Consider the following 19,171-nt stretch of genomic DNA (forward strand, 5'->3'; position numbering starts at 1 on the left):
CGACCACCCAGTTGAGTTGACATTAATGGTACAACATTTCATCTCAGTCGCGCAGACAACTGACAACGCAACTCAAGTTTAGTGGCAATGCAAGATCGACCCATAAATTAAATTAAAAGTAAGTATACATTTTGGTATTCAAAGATATTCCGGGAGCCTCTGAAAGGATTTGAAAGGGTTTCAAGGTGTATAGATGGGTTATGCACTCCGAGGTACGCATTCACACTATCATGATATCTGTGATTGCATCTATGTGAATGCTACTCAAACCTTCTTAATATGCTTGCTTGTATGGGTTCTCTCTGATCCACTGGTGACATAAGGAGGCACGCTGTTGCAGATCTCAGGGCGACATTATGCCATCGATTTAGTGGCGGATATTTCCATATTTCTCTTTGGGAAAAAGTTGGAAGTTCGACCTAATAGTAGTCCATCCTTTCACAATGATCAAGATCTTACAATCATCCGCATACGTAACGATTTCAATGCCATTTAGAGGAGATAAAATACATGAAAGCTACATGTTAAAAAGTTCCGATGATATCACTCCACCTTGGGAAATTTCCTGTTTCACTCTACTGGATTTCGACTTCTTGTTCCTGAATTCCACATACGACTGGGAGACCAAACATGTCACATTTGCTCGATGTATTCAAACAGCGTGGAGTGCTTTTATCAAATTTCAAACTTAGCCGAAGGGTAATTTGTTCGATGTCTTCAAACATTGTGGTTGTTGTTGTTGTAGCAGCATAGGTTTCATGTTGAGTTGGCAGCCGCTGGCCGAAACGCTTTTGGGTCAATCCGATACAAAGAAACGCTGCCGTGGGATTGTTCAAACGACTTGACGACTTTTGATAAGTTGGGCGCCACCAACATTGCCCTAGCGTTTGTTCTGGTTAAATCCTCGACTGATGTGTGTGTATTGCTGTCCTTTTTCTGATGCAGGGGGAGGAGTAATGCCTTGGGAGACTTTGATACGGGCTTCAAAAGCGAAATAGGTATGTGCGATTGACTTGTCCTGACATCTTAGCCTGATATTAGTAGCGGGAACACCCTATCCATTTTCGTAATGCGACGTAGTACTATTCACCTCCCCCTGTCACTCTCGGTTGCTTGACAAATTGTCCATTTAAATAACTTGCGCACATCTTTGTATCTGTCAGCATAACGTGACTGAGGTCCTATCTTCCTTCTTTCAAGGGTTCGAGAGTGACTTAAACGTTGGCCACAATTTACTAATTCCGGCTTAATGTTGCAACTCTTCATATGGTCTAGCCACAGTTTCCGCCTGAGCTTAACGACAACCAATTAATTTCCAGTGTCAGCTCTCTTACTCTGGGGTCAATAGGATTGGCTCGACGAAGCTTATCAAGCTGGTCCCACCGCCTCTATTGTGAAATTTGGTCTCACTTCGGGTATTAGACCATAAGATACAGCTGTGATGATGTGCGGGAAAATGCTTTCTGCAACCCGAACATCAGAAGGGTTGGGTAGATCTCTGAATCCGTGTTTGGCGAACTCACTGAAACTAGCAAATTACCTTTCCCATGATTGATAAAAGTGCGGCGTTCAGGACTATTGAAGTTGGATAGTCTGCTGATGAGGACGATTATAGGAAGATGGTTTGACCCAAGAGAAACGACAGGTTTCCAGGTGGTGTCATTTGTCAGACCAGGTGACATGATGGCAAACTACGGAACTCTCCCCTAATTCTGGTGGGGGCGTCCTCGTCTGTTTTTCGGTCTAGCGACTTTTTGGTCTGGCGATGATTTCAGTTCTCTTAAAACTCGTGCTTCGACTTTTTCATAACCGCAGAAAATGGATAATAGTCCACTATTCATCGATTTTCGAGTTTCCTGTGAAACTGTAAAACCGCCAAGTCAACAATCTATGGGCAAACTCGAAAATTGGTCACAAGATAATAGGTCTTTACGATAACTTTCCCAGCAATAATTACTCAGCAAGTTCCAGCAACTTCTCTCAGTGAATTTTACTCTCTCAAGCAAGAAAAATTGCAGAAAGTTATCGAACAACATTTTGCAAAATCTTGCAAGAAAGTCAGCTGTTTCCGAAAATGTATGAAAATTGTTTTTCTTTCTTTTGATATTTTAAAGCAAATGGAACAAAAACATAAATTTTAAAATTAAATTTAAAAATTTATTTAAAACAGTGGTACTATCCACAACGCTTTAAAATCTAAAAAAAAATAAAATTGTGAAATGTTCTTGCCAAGCATGTTAACATTTCAAGTTGTTTACATTGAACAGCTGATAAAAAGTCAGAAGGCCGAACCAAGGCAAATTCATATAAGGTATATGCATTGGGGGCCACCGTGGTGCAATGGTTAGCACGTCCGCCTTGCACTCAGAAGGTCTGCGGTTCGAATCCCAGGCCAAGCAACATCAAATTTTCAACGGTGGCAAAATTCCCTCTCAGTAATGCTGGCGACATTTCCTGAGTATTTAAGCCATGGAAAAACTTCTCTACAAGTGGTGTCGTAAGACACGCCGTTCGGACTCGGCAATAAAAAGTATAACCCATATCATTGAGCCAATATGAATCGGCGTGCACTCATTGATATGAGAGGAGTCTCCCTTGTCCCTTCGGGGATGTTGTGGGAACATATGTATGTATATGCATGAATTACAACAACTAAAAAATTTACAAAAACAACATTGTTGTTATTGAAAATTAATTGTCAAAGATAAATTGAATAATATGGTCGTTCCAAATTTTTTTCAGGAAAAACATAAATACATTTTGAAAATCATCTAAAATAGAACAAATTTGAATCAAAATGTAAATATAACGCGTTCAGAATTCTCGTAGGCAATTTTTATTACACGTTTATGATGAAAAGAAGTATTTTATGGTAGCAAATTTCGAAGTTTCAAATTTCACGAGTAGACCCTATTACATTTTGAAAACCAAATTTACAAAAAAGTAAAAATACAGCTGTCACTTCTTACTTACTTACTTAGCTGGCCCATTACAGAACATTTGTTCTATAGGCCGAACTAAGAAGAGATCTCCATTCCTCTCTATTTGTTGCTTTGCACTCTGGAATACCGCTCCTTTTCATCTCATCATCCACTTGTTTGCACCATCTATTCCTTGGCCTGCCAATTCTGCGTGCACCGCCATGTGGCATGTATTCATACGCCTTTTTAGCGGGTTCATCATCGCTAATTCTTATGATATGGCCTAGCCAACGCAATCGCTGCATCTCGATACGTTTAACTATATTGATGTCGTTGTATAGCAGATACAGCTCGTGGTTCATGCGACGTCGATATTCACCGTCAACGCAGATTGGTCCGTAGATCTTTCGAAGAATTTTTCTCTCAAACACACCAAGCACTGCCATGTCTGCTTGCGCAAGTACCCAGGCTTCGGAGCCATACATCAGCACGGGTAGTATCAGTGTTTTGTAGAGCGTTATTTTTGTTTGACGAGATGTGGCTTTGTTTTTAAACTGCTTACTTAAACCTAGCATCTGTTGGCCAATACAATTCTTCTTTTTATTTCACAACTGATGTCGTTTGTTGTGTTTACGGAGGTGCCGAGGTAGACGAAGTCTTTTACTACCTCAATATTATAGGAACCAACTTCCACAGTCGGTCCGAGCTCAATGGACGCATTGCGCGTCGACACAATCAACTTGGTCTTCTCACCGTTTACCGCCAGACCCACTTTAGCACACTCTCCTTCAACCTTTATAAAGGTATCAGTTACTTCTTTTACTGATCGGCCCATGATGTTTATATCATCAGCATAAGCAAGTAACATGTGACTATTGGTGTAGATTGTGCCACTTCTTTTGACGTTTGCCTCTCGTATAACCTTTTCTTGCAGGATGTTGAAGAGGTCACACGAAAGGCTGTCTCCTTGTCTGAAACCTCTTTTGGTACCAAACTCTTCGGAGAGGTTCTTTCCTATTTTAACTGAGGACCTCGTGTCAGTTAAAGTCATTTTACAAAGCCGGATGAGCTTTGCGGGAATACCAAATTCAGACATGGCTTGGAATACCTTTGAACGCAGCGGGCTGTCGAAGGCTGCTTTATAATCGACAAAAAGGTGGTAGGTGTCGATCTGCATCTCTTGGGTCTTCTCCAGGATTTGCCGCATGGTAAATATCTGGTCAATGGTGGACTTGCCAGGTCTAAAGCCGCATTGGTATGGTCCAATTATCTCGTTGACCATAGGCTTTAGTCGTTCGCACAATATCCCTGACACGATCTTGTAGGCAATAGGGAGTAGACTTATGCCCCTATAGTTAGAGCATACAGTCTTATCTCCCTTCTTGTGGACGGGGCACAGGATACTCAGGTTCCAATCGTCGGGTACTCGTTCTTCCTGCCAGATGGTGCTAACTAGCTGATGAATACACCTTATCAGCGTGTCGCCTCCGGGTTTGAACAGCTCGGCTGGTAAGCCATCGGCCCCTGCTGCCTTATTATTCTTCAGCCGATTTATTGCTGTCTTTACCTCATCTTGGCTGGGCGGTATACATTCAATACCATCTTTTGGGATTGGGACTGTGGTATCTTCGTCAAGGTAGTGGTCCGAATCAATGTTTGCGCCTCGGAACGATCGTACATCCAACACGCTGGATGAATGTCTTCCATCTATCACAACATGATCAATTTGATTACTTGTTCTTTGATCTGGGGACAGCCAGGTGCCCTTATGAATATCGAGATGCTTAAATCTGGTACTGCTAACTACCATGTTTTTTGCAGCTGCAAAGTCTATCAGCCTCATACCATTGTCAGATGTTTCACTGTGGAGACTGAATTTCCCGACTGTTGGGTCAAAGATATTCTCCTTTCCAATTTTGGCATTAAAATCGCCTAGAATGATTTTAATGTCATGGGCAGGGCAACGGTCATATGTTTCTTCTAAGCGCTCGTAAAATATATCTTTGGTCTGTTCGTCCTTTTCTTCAGGGGGAGCATGAGCGCAAAATAAAGCTGATGTTGAAGAATTTAGCTTTTATTCGAATTGCAGCAAGTCTTTCATTCCCTGGGGTGAAGCTGGATACAAGATGTTTTAGTCTCCGACTAACTACGAATCCACAACCAAACTCATGCTTTACGTCATGGCAGCTATAATACAGTGCGTCACCTTTAGATGTTGTTGTGACGCCTTTCCCAATCCATCGTATTTCCTGTATGGCAGTAATATCGGTCTTGTACTTTTCAAGTACGTCTGCCAATGCGAAGACTGCACCTTCTCTATAAAGAGTGCGAACATTCCAGGTGCAGATTCGCAGATCATGGTCCTTAAAACGTTTGCGGGGTTCGTCAACTTTAGAGGGGTTTGTTTTTCATTTCTTTCGTTTTTTCATAGTAGGCTGTTTTTTCTAGGGGAGGGTTACTAACCCGACGCCCAAACCCAAGTTTTTAACGTTCTTATGGGTGAACGCGCGGCACATGTTAGCTCACTACCTTTAACGGGTGTTAAAGGCAGTTCCCCAGGTGACACCACGGGGAGGTTAGTGTCCACTTGAGATGAAAGAGGGACCAAGATAAATCCTGGGCTTTGCCATGTTAAAACCGGTCAGGACCGTTGCTTGGTATCTTCCATCCCCTACGTCACCCAGCTGTCACTTCTACCTTCTATAAATGTGCCTTGGGCCGAACTTACAAAATGTGATTTCCCTCCAGACAAAAGTCGACTACGATTTTAGACTTTTGACTTCAAATGTCGATTAATCGAAAGTGTGCTGAGATTTACTGATCTTTTGGGAATCTAATTTCAAGATCCAATAACCTTTCCATCTTCTTCAGTAGAAAAAAAAGAACAACTAATTGGTTCATAGTGTTTATTTAATGTGTGACTCTGTAACACTTCTTTGGGGATGTAGGTCACCTTTACCTCTTTACATAGACCAGGAATGTGCGGAAACACAGACAGGCCTTAAAAATCTCCGTAGGGATATTTAAAACCGGCTCCTCTGAGGCATAGCTGGTATTCCGTCGGCGCGATTTGTAAGGCTGAATGCTGTCAATAGTCCATTGAATTCATGGGAGGCTAGTGTAGTTTAAGGGCTGTTCGAGGATCGTTTTGAAAATTTTACATTATGTACATATGCTCCCACAAACATGCCTGGATGGAAACATGTTTAATATCAATTAAAGTATATTCATTCATTTTAGCTCAATGATGTGAAGTCTACTTTTTATCGCCGAGTCTGAACTGCGTGTCTTACGACACCACTTGTAGATAATTTTTTTATGGCTGAAATACTCTGGAAATATCGCCACCATTACGTTGAGGGGTATTTTTGCCATGTTGAAAATGTGCGTAGCCACGGTGGCGCCCAACGCGAACAGACCTTAAATTCTTGCTAATACTGATGGCGCTGCGTCAAAGTTCTGTTCTTTTACCTGCAACAATCTTCAAGATTTACTCTATTTAAATATTTTAAACTAAATATTTATTTCACTTTGTTAGAAAACAAAATATAAACAAATTCAATTAAATTATTCTACAAAATTAGTTTTCTACAATCTGTCATTTCCATTTACATCTTCTTTGCCATCAAGAGTCGTTTACCTTGGACCTCATTAGGTAGACCATTAAAAACCTTTTTAAAATCTTGCAAAGTACAACAGAAGGTATAACCTTTCAATAGATTTGTAAACTCTCTTTGATTCAAATTAGCCTTGCCGCAGACATTAGGGCAAACTTCCGTTGCCTTGCCATCGCCAATAAATGGATTGTTGACATTTAGAAATACTATTGCCTCATCTGCAGCCTTTCTTGTTAAAACTTTAAAATAATATTTTGGTATATAAAATTGTTGTTGATCATCCAAATAGACGGTAACTTGGGCGCCACTAGCATTCGGTAGTTGCACCATACCAAAATAACCATTATACGATTCAATATCTTCACCATAATCCTCAGCCAACGAACGGGCCATATCTTCAACTTTTAACCAATTGCCACCATTGATGGGTTGGAATTGTGGTGCAACATTCATGTAGTAATAGGTAGAAAGCTGTTCATAGCCAAACATAAAATCAGCATCTGGAGTTAGGTGGCCACGAGACAAGAAGTTTTTCTTTTCATCATAATAGGTTTGATCGTTGCCGAAGAGTGCCTGGAAACGAGCCAATTGATTTTTCTTGGTATAGAATTCGTTGACTTTGCGGGTATTGGAAGCCATGTGTTTCGCCAGGAATGGCCGGCGGGTACTTTCGGCAATGTTGTCTGAAAGGGAGAAGAAGAAACATACAAATAAGTTTGCATTATTTTCTTTCACATAAGTTCCCTAAAATCCCTTCCGATTCTCCCGTCATTCAAATATAATACCAGACTTTTACTTACATTTAATGACAGCTCCGTGCAACGTATTATGGGTGTATAACGTAGTTTCCGTATTTTTATCATAACAGATTTCAAAGATACGATAAAATTTTCCATCCGCCGTTTCAATGCCAGCCTCATGAATAATACCTCTATTATTCGAACATTTATTGGAGGTTTTGCGTAGCGCCGATTCAGGTATTGTATTGCATACCAAGCTATTCAACTGAACTGGATTATTATTCGCATCGACAAATTGACCGTTTTGGCCGCAACTAAGATCCAAAGTATTGACTCCAAGGGATGTGATGATATTTCTCGAGCCAGTACAGACCAAGTGCAGTTGGGAACCTTCACGAAACGTGTTGACTTTACCGTTAGGTCTAAATAAAGCATATGTCGTTTGACCTGATGATTTAGTAAGTATAACTGGCGAAAAGCCTTTAATGTCTTCGGGTAAGGTAATTGTGCAAAGTGTGGCCGATGTCCCTGAAAGGAAATGAGATGTAAATAATGAGATTAGAGTTTAAAGGTTAAAGATTTTAAAAATAGTACATAAAGCATAAAAACTGATACGAAGTCTGTAAATATCATAATTTAATGCTAAAACGTTACTGATGTGGAGATACATAAACAGATGGGCTTCTTGCTTAAATCATTTCTGGTAAAAGAATAAAAAACTGCTGAAGCAAATTTGAACTAGGTTGCTCTTTGCCTTTGCTAATCTAATCCGAAGCATATTGCCAATGCAGCGCGATGAATTGACCCATTTGGCACAAGCTAGCGATCATTTACAAGGCTGATCTCAATGGGTGCATCTGCAATTGTCATTGGTAACTGGTCGAAGGTCATTTCAGGGACATTCTCATCTCAGGGGATATGGACAAGAGCAACGTATGGCTCGGCCAGGCAGTCATTATCATTAGCTGAGAGATACTGAATCGGTAGATTTTCTTATTCAGGCATTTAATGGCATTGGCTCACTTTGAGAAGGCAATAGTTTGGCGGATGTACCTGGTGCTAAGATTCCGTGTGGGATGGTAACGTCAGTATGGGTACCTCATCCTTGCATAGAGCTAGACAGAATACTCAAGTTAGGCAAGAAGTAGAACGTCGGCCTTCAGATGGAAAAGTTGAAAACTAGGGGCTTGTCATTAAGTATGTCGCCGATAAGTCTGAAGAATACTATTAAGATGTCGATGAGGATTAGGAAGGTTATTCTTTCGAGTCTCTTCGAAGTACCAGTATGACGGAAGCAGCAAGAGCTTACCTTGGCGCCGATAAACTTGCATCATTGCAGAACTACTGCTACGGAATTCCTGCAAAATCTTTCGACCTTAGTTCCGGTCCACACTAGAGCGATTTCATTAAAAATGTCATGAAATTATGCTTCCCTAGATCGAGTTCCATTGTAGAGTAATATCATGAAAACGAAATTGTGGGGAACTCGCTCTAAGAACGCCTAATTCATTAAATTTTTTCAATGAAATCGCTGGAGTGTGGACCGTGAATTAGATATCGGCATCATCCCAGTCCAGGAACCTTATTTTTATAAAAATAAGGTGCGTGGACTAAGCGACAAGGCCTACACTGTGTTCTTCGCGTGGCCACGCAGGACAGTTGAAAATGTGCGGGCTTGTACCTCATTTGGCAGATGTGTTGCACGGTAAGATCCATCCTTGTCCTATAGGAATATATACCGATGCACCATCCTGAACGTAGTTGTGTCGAAACTAACCGGGTTGATAGGGGAGGGGGGGGGGGGGGTACTCCGGGGACCGCATCCTAACGATAGTTGTTTACGGCATCTGCGACTGTGTGAATGCGCTCCAAACCTGTTGATAGGCATGTAAAGTTTACCGTGTAAAGTAGCCTTGGTGAGGAATATTTGTATATTTCTCGAGCAGAAAAAGGTTGTTTTTAGAAATGACAACATAGAAGGTATCTGACGCCAAGATCGCACAATCATCCGCATACGTAAAGATTTTAATATCGCATGGAGGGGTTGGAATACAGTAAAGATAGAGGTTAAACAGTTTCAGAGATATCACCCCCAATTGGGGGAACTCCCGTAACGATCTCAATGCCGTCAGGAAGGGGCAGTATACAGGAACGGTGGAGGTTAAAAAGATTCGGAGATATTACCCCACCTTTGGGAACACCCTGTTTCAATCTACGGGGCATCGATATATTGTTCCTGAATTTCACATACGACTGGCGCCCAACGTTTCAAACATTGCCGGAGAGTAGTTTGCTCGATGTCCTCAAACTATGTGGAATGCGTGATACTAAGCTTTTGATAAGTCGAGCACCACAAACATTGTCGTATCGCATGGCTTGTTCTTGTTGAGTCATCAACTAAGCTGTGCTGCTTACGGAATCCATACTCACGATCGGCAACTTCAAAGGTATTCCTGATGCTGGGAAGGAGTTAAGCATCAAGAGTCACTGTTGCGGGCGACAAAATCAGACTGTACGATACACCTTTGCTGGCATCCTTGCCTGGTTTCAGTAGCGGGACCACCCTGCCCAGGTTCTAGACTTCGGGCACGATATGGATGGCTAGCGATACGTTGAAAACTTTCCTAAGATACTCACTCTTCTCTTCGCCGTGTCAGTCCCGGGATGCTTAACAAATTGTCGCTTAAAATAACTTAGGCACCTCTTCGGATCAGTTAGCGTAACGTCGCCAAACGTGACTGAGGTCCTTTCTTGCTTCCTTCAGGGTTCGAGAGTGACTTAACCATTGCCCACAATTCACTTATTCCAGCTCCAATATTGTAATACTTCAGATGATCTAGTAACTTGTTCCACTTGTGCTCACCGACTAACATTCATGTGTCAGTTTCCTAACTTTGGGGTCACTATGAATGGCTCAGCGAATCTCATCACGCCCATTTGCTAGTTCCATCGCCTCTGCTGAACAATTTGGTCTCACTTGGATCAGCGGGTATTTTACAAACGACTGTGACTGTGACCCTCCGTTCGTTCCATGTACGGGTCATTGGAGCCAGGTTCAAGCCAGATAGGTCTGTGTTAAACAGACGGGTGCAAAAGGAAAGCTTGTCCCCCTGAAAAAAAATTCAAGTCAAAATCCGGGGGCTCGATTTTCGCGGTAGACCTATGGTCTAGTGGACTTTTTTGCTCAGTACAATCCAAAGAATCAGAAACTCCAGGCGCCCACTATCATTTTTTTTCTTCCATACAAATCGCCCCGGCCTAATACATATGTATATCGATAGTCAGGCTTCCTCTATGGTTCTCAAGTCATGGTTATCTTGATTCCAGAAAGACCCTGTATCACATAAGAAATATCGTTAAACTTTGATGGATTCCAGGACATAGTAATATAACGGGAAACGAATTAGCAGATAAACTAGTTCGGTGTAGCTCTAAGTTGATCGATTTACCCATTGATGAATCTGTTAAGCCACTGATGTGCTACAAAATTAGCAACTTCGTAAGATCTACCTTGTCGAGCGAAGAAAAGAGTACTACGGCTGGGTGGTCCCACTACTGACGCCAGGCAAGTATGCCAGCAAAGGTGAATCGTATAGACTACTTTCTGATTCCTAGCCCGTAGGCTTTACTCCTCCCCAGAGTTACAAATAGCTAAACAGTTGCCGATCATCAGCATAGGTTTCGTAAGCAGCACAACACGACAACAACGCTGCACCCCATCTTTACACTTATTATTGGATTCGATTGGATAGGGTTAGTGGCGGTCGATTCTCTCAAAAGCCTTTGATACAGTCAAGCATTCCACGCTGTTTAAGGACATTGAGCAGACTACCCAACGGCCAATTTTAAAACGTTGGGCAATCCATTAAATGTGATTCCGTGGCATTCAGAGACAAGAAGTCTAAGCCCCTTAGAGTGGAACAGAGAGTTCTAAAGGTGGGCTAACATCTCCGGAACTGTTTAACTTCTACCTCATTTCCAGACGGCATTGAGGTCGTAACGTATGAGGATGATTGTACGATTGTGGCGTCAGGTACCTTCTCTGATGTCATTTGTCATGGACTGCCGAGACGAGCAGAGAGCTGAATGTCACGATCGATGGTGGTCGAATTCCGATTGCTTACTACCTCAGTATGACCACATATAACACGATAGGTCGGTCTGTGGTAAGTTATGTGACGTCAGTGTGGTAAGTTATGTGACCTGTCAGAGCGCGGACCTAAGAACTGCCATAGGGTGCCTCCTTATTAGAGTTGTTAAATCTAGTGAACTAGTGCAGTACCTTAGTTCGTTTGCGTATGAGTTATATATAACAAAGAGATAATATTAAACATACGCAGTTCGTTCATGCAAACGACCGGTGTCCACTGAACTATAGAGTGAACTACGTCGTACTAGATTTTTACAACTCTACGCCTTATGTCATCAGTAGACCATCTGCATGAAGAGCCAGCCGAAGATTCTTTCAGTACGGCAAATCTCGTTGCAGTACTTGCAGGTGAATCGTATAGAGAGTCATTCCAATCACCGTATTGTTGACCGGACTCCCCCACCCAAACATGTCCCGAGGGATCCTAGATCAGCAAGCATATCAAGCGGGTTTGAGTATCATTCAAAGAGGTGCAGACGCCATTAACAAATATCGCGTGAATTCGGAGTACATCCTCTACCTATCGCAGCTGAGGATCGTCAGCTGCCACGACAAACCAGTGTAATTTTGACTCAACTACGCCCGGGGTGGTGATACCGTCTAAATTTCTATAGGGCAAGATTGGTAACACCGTTCATAACATCTGCCCAGCATGTGGCACAGGCCCGCACGACTCACTGCACTTTTTCAACTGCTCTGACAAACCTACTCCAGTAGCTTAGGAACTGAAGACTCGAAGCAGCCTAGAACTGAAGACAGAACCAGGGGCCTAATTATGACATTCGATTCGATCGAGTATTTGCTCGTGAATGAAAAAAATCGAACTATGAAAGCCTATGTGTTTTTCAAAGAACATTAAGAAGGTAGATGGTAAAAAATGTGTTTATTTTAAAAGCAAAAACTTGAAAAAAAAAATAATAATGAAATTAATTCGATGAACAATATTTTGGGTAATAATTTCGGAATGAAGTTATGCCAAAAAAGGGTACGAAATGATTAATTTTTGTAAAACATATTGACATTGTGGTAACAGATTGCTAATGCATCTACCTTAGACCGCCATCAGACCATCTGCTTTTTCACATGTATGACATCAGCTGTTCTGTATATTAGTATACCCAAAGTGAGAACATACACGTGAAAAAGCAGATGGTCTGATGGCCGCCTTAGTAAATATAGGTTTTTATAGTTCGATTTTTTGATTCACGAGTAAATACTCGATGAATCGAATGTCGTAATTAGACCCCAGATAACAAACAAATCATGTGTTGTTACAACAACAACTGTGGATTATGTGAAGATGCAGAAGAGATAGAGACGTTCAAGCATCTACTTGACGCGTATCCCTTGCAAATATACTTGAAGACACTGACTTTTGGGTAAATACGAGATAGACACTCTCACCTTCTTGTCATTGCGAAAGTTTGGTGTGGAAGATACCTAGCAACGGTCTTTAACATGACAAAGCCCAGGACTTATTTTGGCCTCTCTTTCATTTCATGTGGACACTGAACTCCCCTTGGTGTCATCTTGCAACTGGCTTTAACAACCGTTAATGGTAGTGAGCTAACTTGTTCCGTGTGGCCACCCAAAAGAACGATAAAAATTTGGTTTGGGCGCCATAGACCAACAATACAACGTTTTTCATCTGCGCATCCATGAATCTAAGAAGCCCATACTTTGCGAGATATGGATTCCAAACGTCCATAAAGGTACATATAAACGTTTATACACCTCCTAGATTTGTTTCGAAAAGGCGATGTGTCACCTAAAAACTATTTCTCTTTACCAACTTCTTTCATTGCTCTATTAAATACGCATTGAAGTCATAAACTCTAGCTTTAATAACTCTCGCGCTTTCTCTTCAAATTAACTGCAGTTAAAAACTACATCGTTTCGCTCATTGGAAATGAGTTAATAAATGACGTGTTCATTAATTGTTGTAATATCGAACAAAATTAAACAATTAAGTCAACACAACAAGGCATGAGGCAGACAGACAGCAGCCAAAGCAACAACAGGTTGTTAAATTTAGCATTTTAACTTCAGCTTGTTAAATTTATTTTGTTATTCAGTTGTCAAAAGAATGGAAGATAAAAAACATTTTATCTTTGATAGCAATGAAACAGGTGACAAAATACTAAACTAAAACAAAATATAAAAATCACACTCTTCACCTCTACACTTACCCGCAATGCAAAAGGCCCAAATTGCCGCCAGCACAACACCGTTAAAATACTTCAGCAACATCTTCGCGTATCTGTTAGAGCGACTACTGCTGTCGCTACCAATTTGATCTTTACTTTAAGTAAGAGAACAGCTAACTGAATTGTTTGTTGACTAATGGCGGTTATAGCCATCGGAAGAAAACAACGGTGTTTTTTTAGTTTTCAGTCAGTTGTTTGTTTTGTTTTTGTTGTTCGTGTACTTTCCATTCAAAACGTCATATTATGTTGGCAATATGCGCTCTTTTAGAAAGATGACAATGACTTACCATTTGTATTTACTTTGAGGCAAACTTTTATAATGTCTATTTTTAATTCGATTAAATATTGATGAATAAGTTTTTCACTTTGTTTAAAAGACTAATGACAAATAAAAGTATTTTAAATATACATATGTACATTGTTTTTTTTTTATAAAATATGTTTTGATATTAACTTACCAAACACGTCAGAGAAAAATATAGATCATATACATAAAATTGAATTTGCATACATATAGTCAAAATGATCGACAATGTTATAAAATATTTTAATAAACAACAATATAACCAATTAACCAGCCAACGCATAACTTGGCTTTGTTAACATACCCTATGTTACCCACCTGTGAAAGAATAAATAAAATGAGCAAACCCAAATCCTTTAGTCCTGACGTCTGTAAATCAAGAGGGTTCATTCCATCAACATTTAACCCTACAATCACAGTTTCCGTACGAGGCAAACCTTCGTCAAGAAATTGAGATTTTCATATATAGGCTGATCGAAAAACGGCTACAAAACCGAAATCCTTTTTGCCCAAAAATGATAATTTTGGTAATTTATCAATATTTTCACGAAAAATGCTTTTGCGATGTACTAGAGAGTTCTTAACTTATGTCTTTGCTACCATTTCTGTCATAGTATTGAATTGAAAATCTCAATGATTCGGCCTATGTGAACTGAAATTTCATCTACGGACAGATCGAATGTACTCAGCGTGTTTTCAGAATTGTGTCTCCCTTTTTGGACATTTGAATTTGCCGACAAAAATGTGGATTAGGATTAAAGTTCAAAAGTGTTGCGGAGGAGGTACTTGAATTAATCGACTAACTTTGTACATTATGGAAGTGGATCTTATTTTGGGAGTCATATCTTTTCGATATGTCAATAGTCATTTCTGTGGGCCATCGTATAACTTTTGGACTAGTATGCCAGGAAGCATGGATTTGTACACGGAAAATATAATATCGCTGTAAACAGGGCCACAACGAACAGCATTGGTATACATTTCCAAAGGATCTTTAAACAGACTGCACTTAAACACAAATGTTGAACTTTTGTGGGCCATCGTATAACTTTTGGACTAGTATGCCAGGAAGCATGGATTTGTACACGGAAAATATAATATCGCTGTAAACAGGGCCACAACGAACAGCATTGGTATACATTTCCAAAGGATCTTTAAACAGACTGCACTTAAACACAAATGTTGAACTTTTGTGGGGGAGGTACCCTAAGGAGAGGTCCGATATGGGCCATTTTTTAAGTTAAACAAAATTTAGACAAAATATTAGGAGATTCAAAGTTTGGAACAAATTGGTGGCCCCGTTCAAGTGATATCGTGCACACCATTTTAGTGACATATTTTTAATATTGAGGGGAAGTTCCGGAAGTTGTGGACGGCTATTGCCCATATTTGAACTGAAACTAATTCGAATTTTGGACCAAATCGGTTGATCAGTTCGAGAGTTATCGTGCTCTCCAACCACTACATATGGTGCCATAGGGGTTTTTTACACCTTTCGGGCTGGACTTTTGCCCCTGAAAAAAAACTTTTACCATCGTAATTGTGGCAGCAAATGCAAGTTTCTTTAACAAAAATCAAAGTGATTCGAGAGAATGTCTTAAAGTGAAATTATCCAACATTTTGTGTGGGAGGTACCCGAAGGAGTGGACAAATATAATATTCTGGTAGATTTCTAATATACATATGTATCAAAATATTAGTCAAATCGGTCACTCTCTTCAAGAGTTATCGTGCGCATAATTTTTCCGAACATTTTTGAACTTTTGTGGGGGAGGTACCTGAAGGAGTGGACCGATAAGCAGATCCGTTCGAGAGTTATTTTGCGCTCCAACCACTACACACGGTGTCATAGCGGTTTTGTTCTCACCTCTCAGACTATTTTCTCAGGAAATATGGACTTGCCCCTGCTGAAAATTGTACCGTCGTATGGGGGGCAGTACAAGTTCTTACAACAGAAATCATAGCGATTCGAGAGCAGGTCCTAAGCTGAACCTTTCCGAATTTTTGTGTGGGAGGTAACCGAAGGAGTGGACCGTTTGAGTCCATATTGGAACCTCATCTAAGTCTGGTAGAAATTTCACGATGTACAAAGTATGGACCAAATCGGTTACTCCCTTCAAGAGTTATGGTGCGCACAAATTTTCTGAATATTTTCGAACTTTTGTGGGGGAGGTACCGGAAGGAGTGGACTGATAAAACCCATTTTCGAACTTAAACAAAATTTGGACAAAATATACGAAAGCCAACTTTTGGACCGAATCGGTTGATCCGTTCGAGAGTTATCGTGCGCTCCAACCATCCAGACACACGGTCATGGCTAAATCAACTCCAAATTGTCTGAAACGGATTTCGTCCAAACATACTTGGGGTCCAAAACCATTATTTCGATGAGGCACATTTTAAAAAGTGTATATACCCTCGTTAGCATAAATACTGGGGGTATAAAAAGAAGTGTTTTCTAAGTAATAGTTTCAGAGAAATTGTAGCCCGAGACAATAGCAACACCTTAACTTTTGAAAATAATTGTGCTCATCAGTTATTTTAGTTAGTGCCGGAAGGGGTTTTTTGAAACTTTTGGGTCATTGCCTAAAGAATTATTGACTTGCCCCACAAACTCATCTTTGACTATTCACCGGATTGATTCGCAGGAATATTTCGCAGGGGTCGTCACCTCAAAAATTATGAATTTGTGTTTATATATTGTTTTTCACCATGTGAGCGGCAATATATCCCACAATGCCTGCTCCGAGCTCTTTTGGTCCAAACCGGGATAGAGAAGAACTCCGGGCTATGGATCTGTTCCGTTTGTCTATTTCGCCTCCACCGCACACTGGTCGAAACCACTGATCTAGCGGCGCGAAAGTCAAAAAATCTAACTATAAAATTGCAAAATATGTTCCATTGTATCGATTACAGACACTTTGCAGACAAAGATTTTGTTTTTTCATTTTTGTTGTTGTAAATATTCACTCAGTTATTCACTATCAAATACAAGAGTTTTTGTTGCGTCAGATTTTAAAAAATTGTTGCAAAAAAATTATCTTCATATTTGTTTAAATGTTAAATAAATTCGTAATGAAACTGGACAAGATTTATTTTTAATTAATAGCAGAGGGTGAGATTTAAATTATAAAAATTAGTTTGGGGTCTGGAGGTACTTAGTTATATAGCAATAAATTTTCAAAAAATTATTTTTTTTAGTGTTTTTATGGGTTGTACGTGCTTGTTCCATAGAGTGCATCTTGTAACCTTGGCCAAACTTAGGTTCGATTATTTTGTGGGGAATGAAATTGGACTCTCTGGATACGGAATAACCACATTAGGGCTGCAAATATTTGCAAATCTTTTGATGACTGCACTTTTAAAATAAGGGATTTTGCATGAAATTCATACAAATTTAGCTGTGCATTTGTATGGAAGCTAAATCAAAATATGGACCTATCTTGAGAAATCTTTGCAAGGAGGATTTCTACCCCCGGAGACAATATAATACCATATTATAGCTAAATATATTATTAAATATGGGATAACAAGTAAAAATTCAACGAATCGGGGATACCATAAAAGGGGCTACATCGAAACATAATTCCGTGTTGAAAATGTTTTGTAAGAAGATTTTATACGCAGTAGGAACACGGAATGCAAAATTACAGCCAAGTTGGTTTAAAAATGTGGTTATGATATTCAAAATACCTTAAATTGGGAGGTACGGTTACATGAGGGCTATATCAAAACGTGCACCTATGTCCATAATTTTTGGTGAAAATATTTTGAGACCACTAGGAACACTAAGTACCAAATTATAGGTAATTTGCTACGAAATTGTGGAGATACGAAATTGTGGAATACGAAACACCCCCACAGTCTCACCAGAACAACAAACGCAGCATCTTCCTCATTCCTGCAATTAAATTGCAAAGGTTTCCCAATAATGAAAGCGAAATCGTAAACTTTATAAATCGGACGAACATCATGGTCGCTGCGATCCAGCACCTGTATCTTGCACCGTTGCCATGTTTACAACGTTTAGCGGAAGGATAGTTCAAGAAACGAAGATCATTTTTAATGATTTTTTATTAATTTTCACGTTTAGAGTTAAGCTTGATGATCGGAAATTATTTGCAAGTGAAAAAAGGAAAGCCAAGGACTCCAACCCACATCGTCACCAAATTACGTTACAATTTTCTTAGTCGAAGGTTACACTAGAGTGGTTTCATTGAAACTTTAAGGGATTCTTAAATCGAGTTCCCCACTACAGCAACTTCATGATTTTACTCTAGTATGGACATCGACTTAGGAACCCTGGATTTCATGAATTGTTTCAATGAAACCATCTAGTGTGACCAAGGACTTAACGGTTAAATCACTCACGCAGAGAAAAAATATTTTTCGCTTTTGTTGGAACAAAAATATCTGTTTTGGTTCCAAAAATGTATTTTTTTTGTTCAAACATTGTAATCCAAATCGAAAAATACCATCTTTTGTTCCAAACATAGAAAACAAAAACAACTTTCGAATTTCCGCAATATTGTAAAAATCGTTAACAATACCGATCGTAGGAACTATCATAATCTAATTTTGTTTACAAAAAGTATTGTCAACCCAGAAAACCAGCACAGAAATTTTTGATTTGAGTGTATGTACTTCCCATATACACTTTTCACATAACTTGGATATAAATGTCTCGTATAATATTGCAATCATTGATGAACACAATACATGGTTTGCTGCATTGTCTGACAACAAAGACAAACAAAAAGCCACAAGCACCCACCACAACATAAGGAATAATTAAGCACCATAACAAACTCCGGTATAACACCAAACCTCAAAGCACAATGAAGATTGAAGAATGAAACAAAACAGAAAAAAGTAAAAAAAGAGTCTCATTGTTGGTATACATACACACAAAAACAAAGATAAAGGCATCATGTCATAAAAACAAAACTCACCATAATTGTTTTTTTCAACACGGCATCGAATAGCGAGAGAAGAGAAAAAATTGTCGAAGAAAAGAGAGAACTATTGTCCAGTTGACAAAAACAATTTTTGGATTTAACAAAACCCAATTGTTGGAATCACTATACTACATTTGGAATTTAATAATATCTTTACAATACATATTTTGCTCTTCGAATATTGTTGGATCAATCATATTTTTTTCTCTGCGTGCTCTCAAATCCGATAAAGAAGGATGATAAAATGGCTGTTACTTTCAAAGGTGTGACAGTA

The 19,171-nt window shown here is 39.7% G+C and overlaps 1 protein-coding gene across 1 annotated transcript; it reads right to left on the bottom strand.

Moving 5' to 3' along the window:
- Positions 1–6,419: 6,419 nt before the first annotated feature.
- Positions 6,420–13,771, bottom strand: LOC141405466 (salivary protein Tsal2A-like). The gene is made up of 3 exons (XM_073989839.1): positions 13,618–13,771; positions 7,339–7,806; positions 6,420–7,221 (listed from the first exon to the last, which is right to left on the bottom strand). Exons 1-3 carry the CDS (start codon positions 13,676–13,678, stop codon positions 6,530–6,532), a joined length of 1,221 nt encoding a protein of 406 aa, XP_073845940.1. The 5' UTR covers positions 13,679–13,771; the 3' UTR covers positions 6,420–6,529.
- Positions 13,772–19,171: the final 5,400 nt, after the last annotated feature.

The sequence above is a fragment of the Musca autumnalis genome, unplaced genomic scaffold (assembly GCF_047663935.1).
Source record: "Musca autumnalis isolate F117 unplaced genomic scaffold, ASM4766393v1 scaffold_5, whole genome shotgun sequence".
NCBI classification, from domain to species: Eukaryota; Metazoa; Arthropoda; class Insecta; order Diptera; family Muscidae; genus Musca; species Musca autumnalis.

Coding starts and splice junctions, on each gene's coding strand:
- LOC141405466 (XM_073989839.1), bottom strand. CDS start 13,678: ATGTTGCTGAAGTATTTTAACGGTGTTGTGCTGGCGGCAATTTGGGCC. Junction 7,807..13,617: donor TTGGGCCTTTTGCATTGCGG/GTAAGTGTAGAG, acceptor ATTTCCTTTCAG/GGACATCGGCCACACTTTGC. Junction 7,222..7,338: donor GCACGGAGCTGTCATTAAAT/GTAAGTAAAAGT, acceptor TCTCCCTTTCAG/ACAACATTGCCGAAAGTACC.